Here is a 16,090-nt window from a genome sequence, read left to right as displayed (position 1 = left end):
AGGCTGACAAATGCTCTTGTGGATGCACAGAGAAAGGGACACTCTAACAAACTGACTGACAGCTGTTTGTGCCTTTATCTGGCTTGTACCAGCACTAGTATGGCCAGCAGGACCAGGGCAGGGACTGTCCCCCTGTGCTGGGCAGTGCTGAGGCCACAGTTCAAAACCTGGGGTCAGTTTTGGGCCCTTCATGACAAGAAAGACCTTGAGGAGCTGGAGTGTGTCCAGAGAAGGGAATAGAGCTAGAGAAGGGTCTGGAGCACAAGTCTGATGAGAACAGCTGAGAGGAGCTCAGCCTGGAGAAAAGGAGGCTCAGGGGGGTCCATGGTACTGAGCCAGGTTTGACAAGAGCATCCTATCCCTGACAGCAGGTGACATAGTGGGTGATGGGGACAGGAATACACCAAGTCAGCACTCAGGCTTTACCTCCTCAGCGAGGCTGGGCACAGGAACGATCCCAACACCCTGGATCATGCAGGGGATCATGCAGGGACCTGGTGCCTCACTCTTCACAACCACTGTCACCTCTCTCCGAGGGCTCAGCCTCTCTAGGCAGATCATCTCCTTCCTTTCATCAGCAATTACTGAGCCTTCCACCTATATCCTCATATATAGAAACTGAATTTACAATATTCCAGCAGAATATTACTGACTGAGGGGTGGCTCTAGAGAAGTCACGGTTGTATAAAACTATGGAACTCCAATAATACCAAGCACAACCCCAGTGTTTCCTTCCATTTTTGAATCAGACCTGGACACAACAAGTAATTTTGCTCATTTCAAGATCAGGTGACGACCAGCCCTCCAAGCTTTTGCCATATTCCCTTTCAGTTCTTTCAGCCCACTCCCACAGTCACAGCAGCCTTTCTGCAGGAGCTCTGTCATTCCCTCTCCCCACTGACACATGGAGTTGAGCTGCAGCTCTCTAAAGCAATTGAGGCAATACCATTGGGGCAATTGAGGTGGGCAGCTGCAAATGACAGTCCAGTGGTTTACAGAACAAAATTTCTCACAACTCAGATAAGGCCATTATCACAAAAAGCCCTGAGCTGCTTCCCAAGTTAGTGCTGGGATACAGCAGCTCCAGCACTGGTCTGACAGGGTTCCATGCACAGACTGCTTGATGTGTGAGAGGAGACTCCACAGTGACCCACCTGCATGACCACTACGTGCTGTATCCAGGATATACATATATACGTGTATATCCATAAATACATACATATCCCTACCCTTCATCTGCTTTATTGTAGAGAAAGATGGGAATTGCTCCTGAGAGTCAGACATGACCACACTGGCATCATGTTGCGACTCAGTACGTTTGCATATCATGTTTCTTCCATTTTATTTTTAAAAAGCACATTATGGTCATTTAAAAAGCCGAGCCTAATTATGAAATGAAACACAGTAATTACATTTATCAGGGGCTTTTTTCAATCAAGATGCAGCACACACTGCCAAAGCCCAGTGTTTATCCCAGAGCCAGCATTGATACGACACATTCCCACTGAACTGCCCCACACAGTGCAGGAACTCAGCCGAGTCCAGTGACACGACTGTGCTTGGGAGATTTTGATTTCAGAAACCACAGAGTCCACAAATACCCTGGGTACATCATCCAGGAGGGGGGGGGGGCAAGCAAAGGCCTGAGTCCTTCTCTATTCTGGGAGTTTAACCCCTTGCCAGCAGCAAAACACCCCCAAGCAAGGCAGAGAATATTGGAGGACCATTTCATCAGCAGGCAATAAATGGTTGGTAGTGTGCACATGGTCAAGGAAGATTTCTTTGAATTCTTATAATAGTTGATAATTTTTCTTTTTTTTGTACCAGACTTCCAGCATGGGAGTTCTATTAGCCTGGCAACTTTATTGACAGAGTTAGACACACCTAGCTGCTTGTCAACACATGTCTAATGACCTGCCAAAATGTAACTGTAAATTCGATGTAAACACTCATCCCAGTATGAACCACAACACAGAATGGAAAAGGAATTCACAGGAACAGTCAAACAGACAAGTGTTAATGTGATTATTTCTTTTGAAGTGTGGGAGCAGAGTTGGGGTCAAATCTGAAGAGATCGGGAAAATCCGGAACCACTGACCCAGTTGAGCTAAGACAACAAAACTACTTGATTTCCTGGGAGCTGCAGACACATGGACACCTCTCCCCATGTCCTCCATGACAGATGTTTGGTCAACCCCTCCTTGCTATGGAAAGGGAAGCAACACAGGAAAATGAGGACTAGAGAGAGACGAGACCTTGTCCCCAGAAATAGCAGCCTTGTCAAGACAAGACTTCTGAGGAGATGAAGTGACTGTGTGACTTGATTTTAAAATCAAGCCCTTTTCACCCCCATTAGAGATGGAAAGAGAAATCAGAGGAGACTCTGTGGCCCATCTCTGCTCAGCACAGGGATGGGGATCCCGGTCCCTGCTTTGCAACCAGTAATGAACCCTAAATGGTGGTGCCCAAAGGCCAGAGTGTCTCGACAGAGCTGCCTGGTTCTGCACAGCCAATGCACCCTGCATGAAGTCAGGCCATATCATATTTTTTAACCTCTTGCAACCATCTGAGGACACAATTTTCTAGTAAGTTGCGAAGGTTGAACCAGAAGATGGTTTTAGTTCAGCAATGTTCCCTTCTCTAGATGTCTCTGAAGTTTTGTAACCACACTGCAACCTTAACAAATTCCATCCTCTCTCTCAACATCAAAAAAAGATTTTTTTTTCAAAATCCCTGATAATATTTTCTTCTATTGTAATTTTCCCTTGGTAATTTATTCCACATGTTCCCCTTTGACCACAAGGCATAGCTTTTGGAATTCTCAGTTATGACTTTTAACTTTCCCAGGCTTAGATAATATCTTCCTCTCTGGAGGGATCTCCTCATTCCACTTTGACAGATCCTTTTCAATTTGCAGGCTGCACCTTTCCTGGATCACAGCCCCCCAACACCCAGCAAGGGCAAAGGACAGCACCAGGCTCTCTGTCCAGTTTGTTCTCAACTCTCAGGTCACTCCTACAGCTACTTCTACCTCCTCCACAGCTTCTGTGGCTTTGTATAACCAAGGCAGACCTAGAGAAAGGAGGGAGGAAATTATGCTGTTGGTTCCAGCAGTCAGCAAGGAAACCCAACACATCCCACCTGCCGGGGGAAGGTGGTTTTCAAGGTGAAGATGGAACTGGCTTATTAAAAAGCCAATCACAAATAGCCTTCCACATGTCTCATATAATTTCCCACATCAGACTTGTTACTCTCACCCTTTCAGAGGTTTATTCCTTGGTTTGCACAAACTTAGAATCTAGAAACTTCTGCCAGCAGCCCACAGCTTCCAAAAGTACCAAGGCTGTGGCTCCTGGGGAGCAGTGGGAAGTGCTTGGCTGAAAACCTCTGCTTTTCTACAGATGGAGGACAAACCATTCCCTCCAGGCTGCAGCAGCAAGGATCTCCTTATGAGCAGATGACCAGGGAGCACCAGGCACTGGTGCAGCAGTTCCTGCCTGAGGAGCAGTTCTGTGCATGGAAGCCACAACTCAGCTGATGTTCCCAAAACCCCTTCCTTGTGGATTTGTTCCCAGGGTTTGAGTTAAGCAAGATATTTCAATATATGAACAGTCCCACATGAACCCCAGTCCCCCATGAACTTCTCTCCAACAACACCATGTTCTGTTACCCAGCTGTCTGTTGATGGTTTGAGATCAGAGCTGGGCTGTGAAGGGTGGAGGTAATGACCCCACACATCTGATTTGAGATGGACCCAGACACACCCCTTGCTCCAGACACTCCTGAATGAAGGATTTGAGCCTAGCCTAGACTTGTTTTCCATTTCTTTTCACCACTCACTGTCTGGATTACTGAATGATCTAGTGCTGTACCTTATTGACCACATCCCAAAACATCCAGCTTCAGTTCCCACATTCACCTACATAAGTAGATCCCACATAAGACATAGCTAAGCCCAGGCAAATATTTCCATTTCAGAAACAGAAGTACCCATGAAAGAGTTTACTTTTTTCCCCAAGCCATATTTTTTGGTGGGGAGAAGAATGATGACCAGGGATAGGAGGGAGGGTAGATAGTTTCCTATTTCCTTCTTGCAAACATTTGATATTCATGGCACCTTGCAATGCCTTATGGAAGGAATGTTGGTCATTTAGATTACTTTATCACAATCTCACTACATTAAAAACCGTAATTCATGCCCTCAAGCTGTAGTCACTGAGCTCTCTCCTCCTTTTGAATGATTTTTATCTATTACAGTATTATTGCTAAAAGTGATGTGAAATCCTCTATTTGTTTAAATTATACCCCAAAAATCTTTCCCACCTCCAGATCATAGGACAAAGGAAGAATTTGCTTACTGGAGAAAAAGCAGTTGCCAAGCTGCACAATTCATTCTCTCTCACACACAGCCACAAAAGAGCAGTTTTGTTCCCAGGTAAGAGGGAAAAGCCTCCCTTGGTGCATACCTGTTGGTGTTATACTCTAAACCCCCAACTTCCTTGCTTGCCTGCAAAAGATCAAGAATTCCTGCTGAACTTCCACTCTCTTTCTTTACTTTGGAATTACGTCCCGGCTTTGCCTCGGTGTCAATGTGAAGCAAATCTTCATCTGACGAGTCCTCGCTCTGCAAAAACAAGGGAAAGGCTCAAAAAAGGTGGAAACTCACTGAGTTACTCAACAAGAACAGCACAATGATTCCTGCAGCCTGTTGCTCCTCCAAGGACACAGGATTAGCCTTTGGAATTTGCTTTCATTAAAGATAAAAGGAACAAAACCAGGTGCATGGTAAAAATCCATTTCCTTGCAGTCTGTAGGCATGGTGGGTTTTTCTTTCCCCTCCCAAAGCTCTGAGATCTGATCCTGCTCATGGGATCAGACCACTCTAACAGTGGTGTTTCCAGGTGCTGCTTTGATTTCCCAGCCCCTGCTCCAGTTCTTCGGACCATGACCCCTCCAGGAAAGGAAGGGACTGTGTGGCCATGGCTCTGCCAGCCCAGATGTGCAGCAGGGCACAGGTCTGCACCCGGCAAGACTGCCAACACTGACAATCCAGACATGGGGACAGACCCACATCTGCCATCCCACTGCAGGAGACTGGGAAATCAGACAGCAGAATGGCACAGATCCATAGGAACAGGGGCCATGTGGGGCCATGGAAGGGAGCTGCCTACACCTGACCATCTCCCTGGGGCTGGGATTTCTGTGCACTGTAGCCTACAGTCTAATAAAACAACTCTTTTCCCCTCCCTGCCCTGTTTTCAGGCTGCTGAGGTGCCAGCCCTTATTGCTTGGAGTGCCAGTCTGTTCTCTCCAGGGACTCCCTCCTTCAGCTCCCACACAGGGAGATACCACCAGCTTCCAGACATCAGCTCCTGACTCAGGCAAGGAGGTCTGCAATTCCTCCTGAATATCCCAGAGACAAACCAGGGTGCAGAGGATTTCTTAGTACTTAAAACCAAACATTTTGGTCAACTCCAGTTCTGTCTTAACAAACTATTTTTTTTCTGACTTATTCAGATATTATAATATGAACTTGCAACTGACCACAGCAAACAAACATTTTAATTGCTGCATCACAGGTACAGAATCACAGAAGGGTTTGGGCTGGAAGGGACCTTAAAGATCCTCTCGTTCAAATGAGACTTTGTGAAGGAACAATATCATACCTTGTATGGTACCGACTCCACCTTTGGCTTCTTAACAGGAGTGTGTTGCAGGGTGTCTTTTTTATCTGATAAAACTGAATGAATAAAAAGAAACACAGAGTCATGGTTCTTTTCCCTCCAAAACCCAGCCCTCCTATTCCCTTACATTTGACTGACAGGTAAAACATGGCTTTCTTTACTATAAAACATGCTGATTGTTCTGGACAATCACCACCTAAGACTTTGTTAAGCAGATAAAGACAAACCAGGAAATATTCTTACAGGGCAGTTCTCTTTTTGAAGTGTTTTTCTTCCTTCTGATTGGAAACTCATCAATTTTTAGTTCACCATCATCTGACACATATTCATATTCATCCCGTACAGGTTTGGCTTTGTCTTCCTTAAAATTCTGCAGTGACCCAAACACACTAGTATTCAGCTGGGTTTTGACTCCCTTTGAACTGAAGTGAAAAGAAAAATTACAAATCAGTAACAGTTTTCTGAGTAGAAAACAGCTTGGGACTTGACAGAGAGGAAGACAATGAGTATCTCTATGCAGAAATCTCAGTCAACTTGATACTTTCAGGGGTGCCAAAGCAATTAGAATAATTTTACAAACACGTTTCTGAACCTACAATTTATATCTCAAAACAGGATGCTGACTAAAGCACTAGAAGAACTTTTTGTGATAGTGTATTTTCTAAATTGACCAGAAAGGCAGATTTTCATCTTCTTGTAAAAAAATTAAATAATGACTTTTCAATCTGCTTTTTTAGTTGATGTGTTGTCATATTTTTACTTACCCAAGCAACTTCTTATTAGAGAAAGAGAATGTAAATTTGTTGTCCTTATTTCCTGATAAAGGTGTCTTTTCTGATTTGTGTTCCTCTTCCATTTTTAGAAGTGAATCAGGTTTACTGTTCTGAAAGGCAAACGACGCAAAACAAAACAATTAAACCAGTTAAATGTCATGTCATTGATGTTGTAGATTCCCAGGTATCTTCAGAGAATCTATTCAGCTACAGACAGAGTAAAAGAGATTGCAAAATCATAGAATCACAGACTGGTTTGGGTTGGAAGGGACCTCAAAGCTCATCTCATTCCACCCCCTGCCATGGGCAGGGACACCTTCTACTAACCCAGTTTGCTCCAAGCCCCATCCAACCTGGCCTTGGACACTTCCAGGGATGGGGCAGCCACAGCTTCTCTGGGCAACCTGTGCAGGGGCCTCCTCACCCTCTCAGGGAAGGATTTCTTCCCAATGTCCAAATAAGGTCCCCCAAATGTGGTGAGTAACAGAGGATTTTGTAACAGGGGAATTTGTTTGCACTTTTGTCATTAGAATTTCACAACATCTGTTTCAGTGAGAGAACCTGAGGTCACCTTATTTAATTGCCCCTGCAGACAAAATGTGCTGTTCCAGGAGTGAATTTCACTGACCCTCCATTAGCCCTCCAGGAAGGTAAGCTTTTAAGTCCATGTGGCATAATTCAGATTTCATTAACTTTAATTTCATGCCATTAAAATTAGTTACTGAGTATAAATTATTAGTTAATTATTGATTAGTTATTCATTTCTCTGCAACTACTCCAGACTTAAAGCAGTAGGACTGTGTTCCATGAAGGATCACAAAAGGGATCAGTACTGAACATCTCACTGTTAACAGTTTGGTGTCACCATGGATAAGATGGATAATTCAGCACATGCTATCCAAGAATTCATCCACACACATCCCCTTCCTTAATCAGTGACTGATTCTTTTCTGCTTAATTTTTTTCTTTGAAAACTCAAAATTGGTGTCTTGTTCTCTCTGCTTAGGCAGAGCCATGAACAATTCTCCACCCTCAGCTTGTCATTATGTGGTAGAACCAGCAGCAGAATTTAACAGGAGGTGTTACCTTATATTTCCATTTGGCTTCTGTTTTGCTTTTATTTTGCTCTCGGACTTCAAATTTCTCCACCTCATTCTGCTTGCTTGCAGATTCCTTATTGGGAACACTTAGAACATTCTTTGCAGCCTGGGGAAAAAAAGTCAGGAAAAAGTCCTTTTAATGAGGATGCAGTGCTGCATGTCAGAAACACAGGCTTTATCTGGAATATAACACGATATATTTTTGAAAACTCCTATTTATTCTTTTGGAACCCAAAACTGAGGTTCAGTCAAATATTGCTGCTTCAGAACCTGCAGAAGACCAGCTGCTCTTCTCCTTGATACACCAACACACTCATCTCCCTGCCTGCTGCTCCATGACAGGTGTCACAAACTGCACACACACCACTAAAAGTTCAGAAGTGCTTTAGGAAAGATTTAGGGGTATTTCTTTACAAACAGCAATTCTGACATTCCTCTGTCAGTGCCTCAATGGCCCCTCCTGAAGTCAACAGCAAAATTCATGTTGAATTAAAAGGTTTCAGAATTCAAGGACATCACAAAGAAACTTGTCCTACATGGGCAAAAGTGGAAGAAAACTATTGTTCTATCTCCAGTCACTCCTTCTAGAGTGAAATCTCAAGTAAATTTGATGCTTTAGAAACAAGTTCTGTCATCATTGATACCTTTTGATAAAAATGGGTTTCTGGGAGGCTCCATATCAAAGAATAACCAAGCAAACAGTCAAATTAAATCCAAGAGTTGGATAAAAGAAGGGCAATGAACCAGCAGTTACAAATCTTTCCTTCTCATCAGCAGAGCCAGGGTTTCACACTGTGTCACACAGACTGCCTTTTACATGAGACCTAAGGAGTGATTTTATCCCTATGATGGCAGGAGAAGGGGGAGAGGTTAAAACATGACCCACCTTCCCCTTCTTTGGCGTCTCGATCTTGGTCAGAGCCTCCTTGGTGTGTGCCTCCAGCAGGTCGAGGTTGGGGATGGCTGGTGGGGGACTCTCCTTTGCCTTCTTTCCTTTCTTTTTGCCTTCTCCCTTCACTTTCGGTGTTTGGGAGGCTTTGGGGGCTTGGGGGGCTTGGGAGGTTTGGGGGGTTTGGATGGCTTGAGTTGTTTGGGGGTTTTCACAGTTTTGGGAGTCTTTTTTTTAGGGAGCTTTTCTGCGGGAGGGGGCGGAGGCGTCACTTGGACAGGTGAAGGTGCCTCCTCCTTCTCCACAGGACAGGTCTCCTCGGTGGTGGTGTTGGCACTCATGTCTGCTTTGCTGGCTTTCGAAGCGTTCTGCAGTTTGGCACAAAACAGAAGGTGTTCACACCCACCTGTCTCATGGTTGATATTCACCTACACCCTCCCTTCCATGGGGAAACAAACCCCAAAGATCCCCAAAGATTTGCTGGAGGGTGATCTGCATCACAGGCCAGTCTGGCTGGGGAATGAAGACCCCACCAAAGGCCACAGTAAGGCTCTGCTCACCAATTCCCACCCCCATGTCCCTCAAGCACAGGTCTGGCCTGGAGAAACTCTAGAGGCTTGGTAGGGAATGTAGGTCCATCAGGTGGGATGGTTAAATGGACTGTCCACACAAACTGTCCACACACAGATGGATGAAATGAACACTCTTCTTTGCTTAAAATGCTGATCAGCTTGAGCACAAACACTTTCCACTTAATTCTGATATGATAAATGTAGCAGAATCACATTTCATGCCCCCCGGGAAAAATTAGGAGTAAAATAGCTGCCCAATTAAAATTAACACTGACTAATTAAAAAGAAATTATTTTCTGCTTAACTTGCCGTTCTGACAATCAGCAAACTTAAATACTACATCAAAGAGGATCAAAGGACATGACAGATTTCAGTTTTGAGGTCTTTGGATGTCGTTAGAAAGGGGGTGGAAAGTAACACAGTGTCTTCCCAAAGGAACTGAACCAGCTACTGTCACCTTGTGGGATATGGTACCACACTCAGTGGATGATCCTCCCATGCAACCTCCTTTATTGGGGTTTTTTTGGGTTTGTTGGTTTTTTTTGGGCAGTGTTATAATTATTATCTCATTTGCTATAGCTACTCTGCCCCAAGAGCAAGGCTTCCCACTGGGACAAGGCACAGGATCATAGTTCCAAGCTCAGCCAATGTCATGGACAAGAGTGTTAAGCACAAGAAAAAGCAGATGTTACATGGAGAGCGTGGTCATGAAGATGGCAACAGTGTTCTTTGAGTTCTATCCTATTTTGAGGGGAGAAGAAGCTAAAGTGAAACAGAAAATAAGGCTGGAGAGGGGAGTGTGGCCAGTCCAGCCAGGAGCAGGTGGAGGAGAAAGGGTGTAGGACAGGCAGACACAGCACAAAGCTGAGGAAAAGCAAAGAAGAGCCCAGAACATGGCAAGTCAGCCACAGACAAGAGTCCTGAGCAGAGTTCTTTTAATGGAGAGAGTGGGAAACATTTATTTAAATACATCCATTTTTCAGCCTAGACATATATAGTTAATATTATGGAAACAGCACAAACCTCACTTAATCTTATTTCTTTGGCAAGGTCCTTGATGAGTTGTGCTGGTTTGAAGTTTTCTGGTAGCTCATCTTCATGCTCTGCTAAAGCCTAAAACACAACAAAGCCAGACTGCTGTTTCTGTGTGTGTTTTTTTCAAAAATAGGAAAAAAACCCTCTTGAAGTGACTCGACCAAATTTTTCCTATGTGCTGAAATCAATCTTGACTGCATTAGACATTCAAATAAGGAAAAATATACTTTTTTTCCCCTTCTGGATGTTATTGTAACAACTTGTCCTGAGAGAACAACAAAGTCAATCATCTTTTTTCAGATATTACTGCTTTTTCACAGCTGCAGCATCATTTTGCTCACCCCCTTACATGAGATTCTGAGACAAATTCCTTTTCTACGTTTACCAAGACACGCTGTCTCAGGCTGGTGTCCTCAGTGAGTACAGGCAGGTACTGTGTGAGCAGAGGGTTCTGGGGGCTCTGAGAGCACTGACATCATCTGCACTCACATGTGTGTTACCACAGTCAAAGCCCAACTCTGGCCAATTCCCCTGTCCATGTTTAGTGATGGAATAAGTTATCTCCTGCAGATGAGTCCCCCAAAATTTAGGAGCCATGCAAACAAGAATAACACTTCTGAAATAGCTGTAGCAGGAAATTGAGGCTTCGAGTCCCTTTAAGCCTTGTCTCCAAGCAGTGTGTATTTCCTGGCTGGATCAAGGTGTTGGGTTTGCAGGAACTGGGTGCCTTGTGCCCACAGAAAAGCAGGTGTTGTTCCAGTCCTCACTGCACAAACCCTCTGTTGAGCTGCTGTGGCACATGGAGATGCTTGGAGTCAAGGAGAACATTCATCCACTGTCCCTTTGGCAGCTCTTTTAGAAGTCTGGTGGTACCATTTTTCCTGCTCACTCCTCGTGTGGCACCATGACATCCCAGCTAGCGCCTGCCTTCCCGTTCTCCCAGTTCCTTCTCTTTGGCATCTCAGAATTGGATGTTTTGCTCTGGAGATGTTATTTGTTCTAGCATTTCCTCTCTGCCCCAGTAACTAACAAACACCCAGTATTAACCCAGGCTGCTTCTCCTACCTGTTTTTTAGTCCATGACCTGAAAGCACCGTTGAGAATCTTTGCTCCTTGGAGTAGATGAGCAGGAGGTTGCTGTCCAGCTTTATGCAAACCTAAGTAGAGGAAAAACCCAATGTCATTCAACAACTGACAGTTTACAGGAAGTCTTTAATTTGGAAAAGTTTAACTGGAGAAGTTAAAGTTAACTCTTGGAGAGTTGGTCCCCACAATTCAATCCCTATTGTAACTTGATGGTAATAAGGAGTATATTTACTGTGTCACAGATCCAGCTCAACCTTCCTACACTGTGCTCCTGTCAGCTCTGTCTACACCAGCAATCCTTTGGCTCCTTTCTCGGTCCCATACTCATCCCTAACTTCACTCATCCAGGCTGTGGGAATAAAAAGGTACCATCAGTGGCTCTTTGATTCTGACTGAATGCTGACAAGCAGCCTGTGGATTAATTAGACAAATTTTCCTCTTTATAGAAGGATCTGATGGATATCTCTGGACACATCCTATAGTAAGAGAAATAGAGGCAAAGAGCAAAGCAAGCCTGAATCTGTAAAGAACATTTACACATGGATGTTTGGATCAACTCTGCAGGAATCACATTTGAAAGAGCTGGAACTTCACAGAAAACTTGGCTTTAATTCCCAATGCTCCTGCTGGCCACATGCCTGATGCTCCTGTGGCCCCGTGTCCATGAGACCTGCCCATATCTTCAACTAGGATCAGCAGGATGAAGGGAGAAAGGAGGGCTCACAGAGCCCATAGTTCATTCAGTTAAAACAGGGAATGAATCCAGACTCACAGGCAACTCAGAATAAAATAACAGCATTATTTTATAAAGCAGAATAAACCTTCTCATAGGCACAAGTAAGAGGAACAGCTCAGTTCTTTCCCAGAGCCCACGGCAGGATGTTCAGGGGTGAGCTGGACCAGAGCAGCACATTCTGCTGGTATGTTCAAAGTAGTTTTCAAACATTAACAAGACCAGTTTTGGCCACCTGTTCATCCTTTATGTGGACATCACCATATATTAAGGGTAACTGTTCTCAGACCCCAAAGCTGAGCCATCGAGGCAGGCAAGGAAATGCAGTTTTACCTTTGAATTTCTCTAGTAGATGCCTCCCCATGTACCAACACGCTGTTTCAAAGTTTGGAAACTGGGTCAAACTGACAATTTTCAATCGTCTTTCTACTTCATATGCCCTGCAAGACAAAGCCACAGGAACTTAGAGCATCACAGGGCACGAGTGTGTCACAAAAGCCCCAGGGTCACTTTGCAGCCTCTTTGTGCTGCTGCCATGTAGTCTGGCATCAGGCCAAAAACAGAATATAACAACAGCACCACTAAAAAACACTGGTGATACAGATGTATGATAGTTTTATTGCATTATTTGCCCAGAACCAATAAAGAACTACTTGTACTGTCTTACACTGAGCAAAGAGTACAGCTGAGTGGGTGGGGGCTTATCCAGCACTGAATGGTAGGTGCCAGGGTAAAACTCCTGGCAGTTTGTAGCAGTTCTTCCTTCAGGACATGGTCACACCAACCCAGGCACCTCACATATCCTCCTGTGCATTGTGCAACAGGCGTAAGGGCAGCTGAGAACAACTCAGCGTGAGACAACATTGTCAGAGGGCACAAAGGTGGGTACAGCACCCAAAACTGCCCAACAGAGCTACACCAACCTTACTGCCAATGATTTATTATTACTCATTGATTAAAAACTGAGCCTCTGCACAACTTCAGATTTTAATGCCAGATTACCTCATCTGCATTTCAACGCTTAGACTGTGTAGAAAATGTCCTGCGAAGGCCAGGCAGTCTACAGGTGTTAGAGTTGCATAAATCCAACCTAAAAGAGAAAGACAAGAGTCCTCAGGATAAAAACTGGAATGGCAGTAGCACAGACTTTAATCACAACATGATGTTTATACTTTACTGAGTAGCTTCCTCCCTAGGTACCAATACAGCTCTCCAGTCCAGCCCCAGAACCACACACTCCTTCAACAAGTGGCCCCTTGTTTATTTTGCTGCATAATGGCAGCTGCTTTCCCATCTCCATGAAAACCTGTGACACGTACTTTATCACAGTGTCAGAACCAGGTGTTTTCCAAACATGTATTTTCATACAAAAATCTACTCAAGTTAGGGAATCTCTACAAATTGCTCTGTGTTTGTTCCACCATCTGCTCCACAGATGGTGATGACAGAAACACCTACTTTCCACTTCTTACACTCGAGGTAAAATTCAAGTGTGTAAACATTCTGTGCAAGATATACTCACACACAGAAAAATGTCACTACTGTCTGCTGCCTCCTGAGCACTGGTACCAGTTACTGCCACTGCCTGCACTCAGACTATGGCTCGAGGGGCTCTGCACCATTTACATGCACGTGGAGGGAGAGAAGATCCCTGTCCCAAAGAGATTACAGTTTCAGCAGGTAACAGGGAGGGCTGGAAACAGCAATGCAAATGAGGAAACTGTTGTTCATGGTGAGAAGAAGGCGAGGGAGAAGGGCTGGAGCAGAACTGTGTTCACTTCAAACCCTGCACTGTTTTGTGATCAATTCCCTGTCCTTATAGAGATCCTCCCAGGAACCAAGAAAACAAAATCCACTATCCCTAATATCCAAAAAAGCCTGAGTCTATTAAATAACCCATAAAAATCTGTAACACCAAGGTCTTTGGCCTAGTGTGCAGTCATAAGTGCACACTCACACTCATGCAGGTACCTGCATTTCCTGAGTGTCTCAGGGGATTAATGTCTGTGACAAGGATTTTGTGGGGTGTTATGGTCAGAATATAAATTCATTAAACATAAATTCTGTGTTAGGTGTCAGAAAGCACCAATGTCATGGTGGATACAGAAGGAGAATTCAGGAGTTACTGCAACCCAGCTAGACCATGGGTGGTCTACACTCTGCCTACTAGTGGTATTTAAAAAAGGCTGCTAAAATTTTAATAGAAAGCCTTTTAATAAAAGGTCTGACTTTTTCTTTTCTGATTGTTATGCTTGTAAGCACATGAAATCAAACTTCTATTGAGAATTAGACTTTAGACTTTGTCAGAGAAAGTTGTCAAATCCCACCCCTCTGGCATTTTGGATGTGCTCCTCTGAACAGAGGAGGGAAACTCACTGCCCCAGCCTGCTCACCTGATGGGATGAAGAGTGTCTGGCCTTGTTTAACGGTGCATTTGTAACATTTATCCACTTGGTCTGCAAAAAACATTTCACTGTGGTTTGCTGCTGACTGCCAGCGTTCATACAGAGAAATATTTGCAGGGGCTGGTTTGATGAGATAAAATATCTTTTCTCCCTGAATTAGAAAATATAAAATTAGCAATGAGCAGCCAAACCAAACAACACTGCAGTGGCACAGACACACACAGACACCAATATTTATCTAGATATACAGAAAACATTGTTTATTTTAGCCATATTTAAATAAAATTAACTAGTGAGCTTTGTACAGAGGGGCTGAAATAATTAAAGCACCAGCTGACCACATCTGCTCAGATTTGTGGGAGTGATGTTTACCAGGTTCCATCACTGTGCAAAAGCAGGACATGATACCTTTAAGGCCTTGGGTGATGTATGCGCAGAAGGCACTAAACAAATATTAAAATTCTAATAGAGTGAAAATACACAGAGGATTTGGATTTCCATGCTCCAAGTGCCTCCTCACTCAGGAGATCCAGTACTGCTGGGAGCGAACCCACTTACAGCAGATAAGGCTCAGATACAACAGAGCCATGGAGAAATAAATCTGAGAGCTGAATTTCAAGAGAATTTTACGCTGGTTCTTTGTGTGTAAAACTTAGTTTGTTACAAGATACACCTGACACCCAGGAGCCCTCACCTTGAGCACGTGGTACCAGGCAGAGGCTCCGCCAGAGTCTATGTGGAAGTCGGTGTAACTGTCCTTCACACAGATCAGGCAGTACTTGGTCACTTTGGGTTTAGCCAGCAGAGCATCATCAGGCCAATAGTTTTCCACCCAGGACAGCTTCTTTACAATGTCAGGAGGCTCTACAAAACTGGACATCCTTACAGAGAGAACGGAGAACAGACAGGCAGCTTTTTAAAACAGAGCGCAAGGACCCCGGTACGACGAGAGGCGAGTGTGTGACAATACTTGCATGGCAAACTGGAGCAGCTCCTCTTGTGGCAGTGGAACTGCTCTTCATTCAGAAAATTTGGGAAAACTGTTTACAGACAGAGATTTAAGGGTTTTTTAAGTATGATGACTTAACAATAATCCTTTGCCTTCTTTCAGCAGCATCATCTCTGATCAAATATATGCTGTTTGCATTTCTCCAGCCCCTGCCTCTTGCTACGCAGGCTCAGGTATCACCAGATCTGTTATCACAGTCACCTCCCCAGCCCCCTTCTGAAGAGAAAGTGAAACGTGTGCACTTTGACATAAATCATCTGCTAAACCTTAAAAACTTGACAGTTAAGCTTAATATTAATAATCCAAATAACAACAACATTAATGTTTATGGATAAATAAGTCTTGTTCTGATGCTGAAAATCAGTGATCTTATTTAAATTGACTAAATTACATTAAAAGTTCAGAAGGAGGAAAACACCTAATTTGGGTTGATAATGTGAATATATTTAAAATAACATATATTTCTATAATTTCTATAATTTATACAAATAAATCTATTTATTTACACTAAGCATATACTCATATTGCATATGTATCTAAAATTTATCTTCATTTACATTGAACATATGTTCATATTGTATTTTTAATTTATATAATTCATATATTATGTGACAAATATCATACACTATAATCATAGCTAAGACAATGTAGTGGCATGATAACCAGTATTAGGTGTTTCTCCCAGAATGTGCTAAATTTTAGATTTATATAGCCCAAAATTTGGGCTAATAGTTGAGTGAGGGGAGATTCACTGCTGGACCACAAGTCAGTAAGGATATTTCCACTTCAAACCCCAAACTAGTG

At 43.7% G+C, this 16,090-nt stretch overlaps 1 protein-coding gene across 1 annotated transcript in view; it reads right to left on the bottom strand.

Moving 5' to 3' along the window:
* Positions 1–16,090, bottom strand: part of PHF2 (PHD finger protein 2) — an 82,409-nt gene that overhangs the window by 10,850 nt on the left and 55,469 nt on the right. Inside the window, 13 exon segments of the mRNA XM_032699131.1 lie at positions 4,467–4,624; positions 5,667–5,740; positions 5,928–6,106; positions 6,449–6,567; positions 7,544–7,663; positions 8,444–8,590; positions 8,593–8,814; positions 10,042–10,131; positions 11,119–11,210; positions 12,206–12,312; positions 12,875–12,962; positions 14,266–14,428; positions 14,972–15,158. Of these exon segments, the coding sequence (XP_032555022.1) occupies positions 4,467–4,624; positions 5,667–5,740; positions 5,928–6,106; positions 6,449–6,567; positions 7,544–7,663; positions 8,444–8,590; positions 8,593–8,814; positions 10,042–10,131; positions 11,119–11,210; positions 12,206–12,312; positions 12,875–12,962; positions 14,266–14,428; positions 14,972–15,158 (1,746 nt within the window).

Source organism: Chiroxiphia lanceolata, chromosome 11 (assembly GCF_009829145.1).
Source record: "Chiroxiphia lanceolata isolate bChiLan1 chromosome 11, bChiLan1.pri, whole genome shotgun sequence".
NCBI lineage: Eukaryota > Metazoa > Chordata > Aves > Passeriformes > Pipridae > Chiroxiphia > Chiroxiphia lanceolata.
Note: the sequence above shows the minus strand (reverse complement) of the source record. Positions and strands in the feature narration are given on the sequence as shown.